Source organism: Cydia splendana, chromosome 2, assembly GCF_910591565.1.
Source record: "Cydia splendana chromosome 2, ilCydSple1.2, whole genome shotgun sequence".
In the NCBI taxonomy this organism is placed as follows: Eukaryota; Metazoa; Arthropoda; class Insecta; order Lepidoptera; family Tortricidae; genus Cydia; species Cydia splendana.
Genome location: NC_085961.1, coordinates 18,759,664 through 18,768,886, shown reverse-complemented (window position 1 = coordinate 18,768,886; position 9,223 = coordinate 18,759,664). Strand labels below are relative to the sequence as shown.

The window sequence follows — 9,223 nt, the reverse complement described above, 5'->3', positions numbered from 1 at the left end:
AAAATGCCCGCAATTTGCGAACTTCGATTTTCGCGGTTATAGCCCAGACTATGCGCGTGAATCGCGGGCGAAGCCGCGAACTCGAGTGTGGAGTCGATTTCGCTGTCTGCGAAAATCGACGCCACACTCGCGTTCGCGGCTTCGCGCCGCGATTCGCGCACGAGTGTGGAGGGGGCTACAGGAAACGGTCGACAACAATGTGTCAACTTGACACTGACACGTGCTGTCGCTATCACAATCGAGGCTTATTTTCATTTGATCGTTGTGATTGTCAGTAAAACGTTTCAACCAATCACTTCGCAATCTTCTCAAGAATCTTGTGATATTATTCGTTAGAATTCAGTGACATTTCCATGTAACATCAGCGAGAACAGTAACATCACATATTTCGACCTCCATTCATCCTTCGATACTTGTGTGGTCTTCGGTCTTGATTTTAACACTATTTTCAAATAAATTTAATTATTTTTCCACTGGAAAAGCTTAAACTGGGCTTATAAGTGTTTTACGCTTAGCTAGTAAGTGTATCATAAATAATTATAATTGAAAATGGCGTTGAAATCTACACCGGTACTGTTCGGGATGCTGGGGCGGCTTTCGAGGCGTAGTTTTTCCACTTCAAAGACTCTTTCGGCAAAGCCTATGACCGTCCGTGATGCCTTGAACCAGGCCATTGACGAGGAGATGGAAAGGGACGAAAAAGTATTTGTTTTGGGCGAGGAAGTTGCTCAATACGATGGCGCATACAAAGTTACTCGGTAAGTCTTCTATTTGAAATTAAGTCTTATAATACAAGCTTTTTATAATTATTGATCTTCAACCAATCTTTTTATCATTTATTTAATTAACTTTACTAGGCGAAAGGTAAAAGTACCTACATAGTTTCATTGAGAAGGGGGCATGTTATATAACCCAGTTTGTTGACAGATCAAGTTCATGTTATTATCTAGAGGCCGTGCAATTTTGCAAATGATTGGTTATACAAATGTCATGCTCAAGGACATGGTTTGTAAGGGTTTATAGATGTCAAAAATAAGAATATCACCCATGTTCTTTGCCATTTATCTCAATAAAATTTGTTAATTATATATATGAATGATGCTTTAAAGTGTGACCCACAAGACGTAACCATTGCAAGTGCAACCTGGTACACTATAAAAGTTGATTCACCCCATTATGAATAATTAAAAAGTCCAACCCTACCATATATTGTAACTACAAATAAATAAAAACAAGCATTTTATTCTTAAGTCTTTCATTACAGAGGCCTATGGAAAAAGTATGGAGACAAGAGAGTCCTGGATACTCCCATCACGGAAGCTGGCTTTGCTGGCCTGGCCGTGGGTGCTGCGTTTGCTGGCCTCAAACCCATCTGCGAGTTCATGACCTTCAACTTTTCCATGCAGGCTATTGATCATGTAAGAAATAACATTTTAATGCTTGTGCATGTATGTATTCCTGTATGGGCTGTCCCGTACAGACGCATTTTATTTCCTGTGTTGCGACTTTATTTTTGGCATTTAAAGCAGGCAATTATTTTTCTGTGCATATTTTTGACCATTTGTCATAGAACAGGTAGACAATTTCATGGAATGCTCCTATAGATATATTATGAATTATGATGGTTATATTTGTCTACATGAAAGTGCAATAAAGACTGTCCGTCTCTTTTAATCACATGGTATTTAAAAGTATTACTTAAAGCCATCCATAATTTGCCTGCTGAAGGTTTAATGGCTAAATCATGCTATATCAATATGCAGCTTTCCATCAGAGAAGAGCCCTAAAGACGACTGGAAGGAAGAAGAAGAGCGGAGGACTGTTCTCTGATGGAAAGCCACATATTATTAGTGTCCGACCGAAGGTTCGGTTTCGGTTTCGGCCAAAAAATCATGTTTCGGCTGTAGTTTCGGTTTCGGCCAAAAAACGGCCGAACCTTTCGGCCGGGCCGAAACTTACGAAATGGTACTTCGGACAAAGACCAAAAGTTGGGGAATAAGTAGGACAACAATATTAATACATATCTACATATACTGATTCATGTATAGTTTGTATAGGTACAGAAAGTAATTGGTTTATTATAAAACACAATTCGACTAATGAGAGCGCCACTGGACGGTCGACGCAGTCTTAAGAGGCTGCCAATACTTATAACGCGCACACTGTCTAATTGTATCGGAGTGAATGAGATAGCACTGTCGCACGTAGCCGTTGGCCGAGTATCAGCTCGGCCCGAGTCGAACGATGTCTTTTTCGCTCTTATTCAGTCATTTTTCTATCTACCTCTAATGGCAAATTTTAAGTGAGGCTAAAGGTTACGCTCAACTAGGGCCGCAAAGTTAATTTTCTCAATAGTTAATATTTTGCGAAGCTGAACAGCTGACTATTGATTAAAACGAAGAAAAAACCCTTAAAAGTGTCCCCAGTACAGTTTTTCATACGAATGCTCGACCTTAGTCTCACTTTTTACCTCAATTTACCATTGGTTTGTGTTCCACATGTCCTCTACTTCAGCTTAGCCTTTGGCCTCGCTGCGCCATGCTCGGCCTGCGGTCTCGCTTTTTAATACAATGGACATTGGTTGGAGTCTGTGCTTAACTACTTATCCTGAAGCCTGAAGCACGGCTTTGACTTCGCATGAAAGTTCGCCTCACTGGGGCACTTCGGACTTTTAGGCCCAGGTGTAGATCGGTACCCGGCCTTGCGATATTGTTAACAAAAAATTTCGCGCTCGCTGCGCTCGCGTTTTTGGTTGGTTTTATGGTTGACCCTGTATCTACATGTTAGCTTGACTGGTGAATGAATAGAGTTAGACCAAGAAGATTCTGCAATGATTTTGGTAGCATACGCAGTGCTACTAGTGCAAATGTTATTTATACGTAATCATTTCATAGAAGTTTTGACGTTTAAAGTAACACTTGCACTGCATGTCTTATCAAAATCGTTGCAGAATTATCTTGGTCTAACTCTAGTAATTTTCTTAAAAAACTGCTTAAGTAACATCAATTTCAAGGACATTGGGTGTTGACAGCCCCATAATATGTGTGTAAAAGCGGTTTTATGAGATTTTTTCAACGATTTTAACAAGTCTACAAAAGTTTCGGTTTCGGTTTCGGCCGAAACTAGAGCCAAAGCCGAACATTCGGTTTCGGTTTCGGCAAAAAAACATGTTTCGGTCGGACACTACATATTATATATTTTTTTATATATTATTATAGTATTTAAGTTTTAAAAAAACATCTTGCTGTAACTTTACAGTAATATAATGAGTATAATTACTATTGATAATTAATAGCATACGAAAATTAGGATGAATTTGTCAGGAAAAATTGTATATTTTATCTAAATTGTGAAAATTATCTTAAAGAAGTTGTTCTACCCTTTTTCCCCAAACAGGCATTAGGGGTCTATAGATTTTTTTATTGATTTATAATTTATAAACCACCTATCTCCTGATTTCATTTACATCAATGGTAGCTGTTTTGCCTAGCTTATCCTCTGCTGACGGCTATGTTGTTCTGTTTAATCAAGTCAGTTACAGAACCCTACCCTATTTTTTTCAGATCATCAACTCAGCTGCGAAAACGTTTTACATGTCAGCGGGCAACGTGCCCGTGCCGATCGTGTTCCGCGGGCCCAACGGCGCGGCCAGTGGCGTGGGCGCGCAGCACTCGCAGTGCTTCGGCGCGTGGTTCAGCCACTGCCCCGGCCTTAAAGTCGTCATGCCCTACAGTGCCGAAGACGCTAAAGGTAACTTCAACACAACAACATATGTACTATGCAGCAGCCAGACCTAACAATCATATATATTATCCATATTCTATAATCTATAATAGTAAGATACCGACGTCTCAAAACAGATTGAAATGCACTTTAAGTTATTTACAACCATAGTGTGCATCTCATAAAAAAAAACACAACCAAACTGAGAACCCTCCTCTTGGAATTTTGAAATCGGTTAAAAGGAGGAGCTTTCAGTAGGTACGACAAAACGGAGAATATCTATGTTTTCGTTGCCGTATTTATCTATCAATGGGGTTAGCAACTGTCAAAGGTTCGCATAGATGGCGCCATCATAGCTTGCCCCTTTTTCTATGAGATTTGGCTTAAAGGCCAGCCCTCCAGGGCATAATATTCAATAAAAAAAAACAAAAATTTGGCACAATTCTAGGGATTTACATGGCAAGCTATGCTGGCGTCATCTGCTAAATACTTTGATCGGCCAACCGAGCCAACCCCATTGTTTATAAATTTAATAATCAGTTAATTTAAATAAATTTATATTTCCCAGGTCTCCTGAAAGCCGCTATTCGCGACCCCGACCCAGTTGTAGTACTAGAAGACGAGATCTTGTATGGTATGCAGTTCCCCATGTCCGACGAAGCGCTGTCGCCAGATTTTGTATTGCCATTTGGTAAGTAAGGGCGCACTACAAAATGCCTAAAACTGTAAATTGCTAGCCAAGTGTTGTATAAAAGACCGAGCGACATGACCATTCTGAATACAAGTGGAAGTCCCTTTCTAACAAAAGCTGTCAAAAAGGGACTTCCACTTTATTACAAGTTACAAGCTTTTGATAAACAGGGCACTGGTCATTCCTATCCCAGTCGAGATATGTAGGATTTACTAAAAAATAAGTAGAACCTCAACTTAAAAAAAAAAAACATTGATAGGCTAAAAGTTTAATGTACGGTACAACATGGGACGCGGCTCAAAGTGAACTTACCTTTGGCTGGCAATGGTGTAGATACTTAAATACATTTCCAAAGTGTTTGAATTGCCTAGATAATGGAACAGCAAACTTTTAAAAGGTAATGCTAGCCATAGTAGAGATCATCATGTGGGAGGGGTTTTAGGGACCCTAAATATTTCATGTCCGCTACTGTCAAGAACTACAGTCATAAATCTTGGATTGAATAAATGTTATGATTTACAGGCAAGGCTAAGATTGAGCGTGAAGGAAGCCACATCACGCTGGTGTGCGCAGGCAAAGCCACCGACACCGCGTTGCAGGCCGCCGCTGAGCTCGCCACCAAAGGTTAGCATGCATGTTCGCAAATATTACCCTTATGAACTGTATGTTAAGGTCGAGCGTGAAGTTACTTAGGTATTATGCCGGTGTGTGCTGGGTAAGCCGCCGACACCGCACTGCAGGCTACCTCTGAACTCGCCACTAAAGGTCAGCCCTTATGAACCGTACGTTAAGGTCGAGCGTGACGGTAGTGAGATTATTATGCTGGTGTGTGTTGAAAAATATACCGAGACCGCGCTGCAGGCTGCCGCTGAAGTCGCCACCAAAGGTCGGTTAGCATAATGTTCGCAAATATCACCCTTATGAACCGTATGTTAAGGTCGAGCGTGAAGGCAGTTACACTAACAGCTAGTATGTGCACCGGCAAAGAAAATAAAGGTCATTTGGCACGACACAAATATAAAACCTTTATATTTTAAACTTTTATAAAATTATGGCGTATGCCAGTAGTAAGTACTTACATCCACTTGACATTGACTCACACTGCTGTACAAAACAACGCACAGATAGTGAACAGATAGTTGTTATACTTTTTTGCGTCATAACCCTGATATTAATACACTATAGCAAAGAGAATAGATAGTATAGAGGGGTCCTGTCATAGTAAATTTTGTAGTCACAGTAAATTTACTGCTATCTATAGACACACGACTAAAACTCAAAATGAAAACGTATAAAATTATCAAAAAAATGTATATACTTACATACATACATACATACATCACTGGCTGAGTGACCCAAAGAGGATCTTGGCCTCTGACACAAGAGAGCGCCACTCTGCCCTATTCTGCGCCACTTCACGCCAGTTGGGTATTCCGAGGGCGGACAGGTCTTTTTGGGCTTCGTCACTCCAGCGGTATCTGGGACGCCCCGACGGACGTTTTCCGCCCGGGTGCCCCACATACGCTCTTCTCACAGCACGATCCTCCCCCATCCTCTCCAGGTGACCGAGCCAGCAAATATACTTAGATGGATAAATTATTTTATTATTTTTATATCATTTTGACCCATGTTCATTCACTGATATCTATGTGTTAAAATTGTTAAATATGAAACGGTGTCGTCACGCCATCTAGCCGAGCATAGGCCAAAGGTGTGTGCGCCATCTATCCGAGAATGACTTTTTCTTCATTTCCGAGGCACGTTTTTTCCTAAGACTTTATTCATCTTATACGAAGTTATATATGTCTTTGACTATAGTAAAAGTGAATACCTAACCAGCGATACTTGTTTCAGGTGTCGAGTGCGAAGTGATCAACCTGCGATCCCTACGGCCGCTGGACTTCGACACGATCGCGCAGTCCGTCGCCAAGACGCACCATCTCGTCACTGTCGAGCAGGGCTGGCCTCAGAGCGGTATGTAACTCACCAATAGGAGTACTATTCCCGATGTAAATAATACAGATGTAGTGCATAATTGATTTCCATCGTATTTTCTAGGATGTTTTCCTATTTATCATGCTACTTCAGTCAACCTCAGTACTTTTTCTACCGAGACAGGTATTTTTTTATCGCATACATTTCACTATGTGCTCCCGACTCAACTAAAATGATTTCATTACGAAACGTTTTAGTGAACTATAATGAACCATGATACAAAACCAAACAATAGAATAAAATACATCAACGAGTCTCTTTTTCAGCAGATAATTTTGTTTAATTATTTAGCTTGTATAGTAGAAAAATAGCTTTGTAGGTTAGAAACGTGCATGTGACATCCTTAAAATAGCAATATCCATAGACTACGAAGACGGCTTAGCATTGCTTGTTAGTCTACATAGGCTACTGTGGCCAAAATCGTGAAAAAAACTGTACAAAAAATTTAGCAAGGAGCGAGAACCGGGTCATGATTTATGAGAAGGCATCGTTGGCCTGCCGGCTATATACTTTTCTTGGCTGTATACTTTTGGTTTGTTTACCTATATGATTAAGTTAAACTAGTCTAAAGTATTATTTTAGTTGACTTGTAGAAAAAATAGTATATACAAAAGTGATATAATCGATTTTTTAATCTCGTACCCTACTTAGGCCACTCAGCAACCTTCGTGGTTTAAGCACGGTGCTCCACTAAAAAATTCTCCATTAATATCACGATTGTATCAAATACTATTATTGGGTATAATTTGCAGGCATCGGCGCGGAGATCTGCGCGCGCGTGATGGAGTCGCCCACGTTCTTCGAGCTGGACGCGCCGGCGTGGCGCGTGACGGGCGCCGACGTGCCCATGCCCTACACGCGCAGCCTCGAGCTGCTCGCGCTGCCCCGCCCCGACAGCGTCGTGGGCGCCGTGTCCGCCGTGCTGCAGAACAAGTGAGTGCAGGCTTGCTAAAATGGTACTAAATAAGGGGTTTCTTAAAAAACGTAGGGGGTAGGGGTAAAATGGTAGTAAGTAAGGGGGGGGGGGGGGGGGGGTAATGCAATGCCCCCAAGCATGTGGTTCTGGAAATACTCGCATTAAATCGATGTTTCCACAATGCCTACACGTTTTATTGTAGACGGAATAAATAAGATAACAGAATCATTTCTTTTTTCAGAATATCTCAAGCAGCCAGCCAATAATCGGGCAATCTGGCCCGTACTCCACTGCGGATTTTATTGTAAATAATTATATTTTATTATTTATTTTTTACTTATTTTCAAAATGTGGCGTTCACTGCCTCCTGCAATCTGAGATGTATCTGAGCAATGTATGTACTGTGAATGGAGAATTTAGATGATGTTATGAAAATAAATCTGTTAGGAAATGTTGTGTTATTATTGAAGATTGAAAGCGGAGCAACTAATCGTTATTTGTAGAACTAAAATTTCTAATAGGCAAGGTCAATGGCATTTGATGCGGTGAACATTGGTTTTGACCCAATAGTCACTGGTTAACCCTTTTACTACTCGTAGAATTACAATTGCAGCCACAAAAGTACAAATTCAAAACGATTGCGTATTAAGTTGGCCAACGAACAGTCATTTTTTACTATCTATATAGGATGTTAAAAAAGAGGGAAAAATACACGAAAATTATTAGGCAACAATTTAAATACAATAAACTGTAGCGTGTTAAAATAACACTTATACACGATGGTGGTAATATACCGTGGCGGTCCGAGTCCGGCAGGGGCAGAAACAAGGCTGCCTCGGTCGTCATCCCGCGAAACCCTTGTCAGGATATGAAGATAGGAACCTGGAACGTGCGAACTATGCTGCCTGACGGAAAACTAGAAGAGCTTTTGAGTGAAATGAGAAGATTAGAAATAGACATACTAGGTATAAGCGAAACACGCTGGGAAGGAAGTGGAGACTTTTGGAAAGATAACCACAGAATAATTTTTACAGGAGAAGAAAGAGGAAAGAACGGTACGGCTATTATTCTTAATAAGAAATGGGGCCTGCAAATAGAAAACACGATGCATCTTTGTGATAGACTCACAGCTGTGAAAATAAAAGCGGAACCGCAAAATATGCTCATTATTCAGACATATATGCCAACTAGTTCACACCCGGAAGAAGAAGTAGAAAGTGTATACGAGCAAATGGAAACATTAATGGATACAAATAAAGAAAAAGAACAATTGCTAATACTAGGAGATTTTAACGCAGTGGTGGGAGAAGGTAGAGACGGAGAGACAGTTGGTAGGTTCGGGCTGGGGAATCGCAATAGAAGAGGAGAAAAACTGGTACAATTTTGCAAAGAACACGACCTAACAATAACAAATACGTTATACGATCAACCTTATAGAAGACGTTACACATGGAAAATGCCTGGTGACATAGATATCAGCTAGATTATATATTGATAAAACGAGAACACAGGAAGTGTGTAACAAAATGTAAGAGCTACCCAGGAGCTGATGTAAGTACGGATCACAACATGGTTATGTGCAATCTTAAAGTCAGACCAAAAAGATACAAGAGAGTAAATAGAAGCAAGAAAATAGATCTCAAGAAAACTAAAATGTGATATTGAAACTAATGTGCAATATAGTAACTCAATAGGAGGAAAATTATTAGAGTATAAGGATAAATATATAAGTGACAATTCGATTAATGAAATAGATGAAAGATGGGACGACATAAAGAATATAATGACGGAAAGTGCCAGAGCCACTGCGAAGAAAGAGAAATTAATCCCTAGAAAAAAATGGCTCACGGCAGACATTATAAGCTTGATGATAGAAAGAAAGACTATAAGAAACAGAA

At 40.3% G+C, this 9,223-nt stretch overlaps 1 protein-coding gene across 1 annotated transcript; it reads left to right on the top strand.

Annotated features, from left to right (window-relative positions):
* The first annotated feature begins 348 nt into the window (after positions 1–348).
* LOC134804712 (pyruvate dehydrogenase E1 component subunit beta, mitochondrial) lies at positions 349–7,776 on the top strand. The gene is made up of 8 exons (XM_063777876.1): positions 349–758; positions 1,265–1,418; positions 3,564–3,750; positions 4,292–4,414; positions 4,937–5,038; positions 6,269–6,388; positions 7,162–7,342; positions 7,567–7,776. Exons 1-8 carry the CDS (start codon positions 550–552, stop codon positions 7,589–7,591), a joined length of 1,101 nt encoding a protein of 366 aa, XP_063633946.1. The 5' UTR covers positions 349–549; the 3' UTR covers positions 7,592–7,776.
* The last annotated feature ends 1,447 nt before the right edge of the window (positions 7,777–9,223 follow it).

What these genes read in the sequence shown, in the direction of transcription:
- LOC134804712 (XM_063777876.1), top strand. Translation starts at nt 550, where the DNA reads ATGGCGTTGAAATCTACACCGGTACTGTTCGGGATGCTGGGGCGGCTT. An exon ending in CCATGCAGGCTATTGATCAT is followed by an intron (nt 1,419 to 3,563) that starts GTAAGAAATAAC and finishes TATTTTTTTCAG; the next exon opens with ATCATCAACTCAGCTGCGAA. An exon ending in CAGTGCCGAAGACGCTAAAG is followed by an intron (nt 3,751 to 4,291) that starts GTAACTTCAACA and finishes TATATTTCCCAG; the next exon opens with GTCTCCTGAAAGCCGCTATT.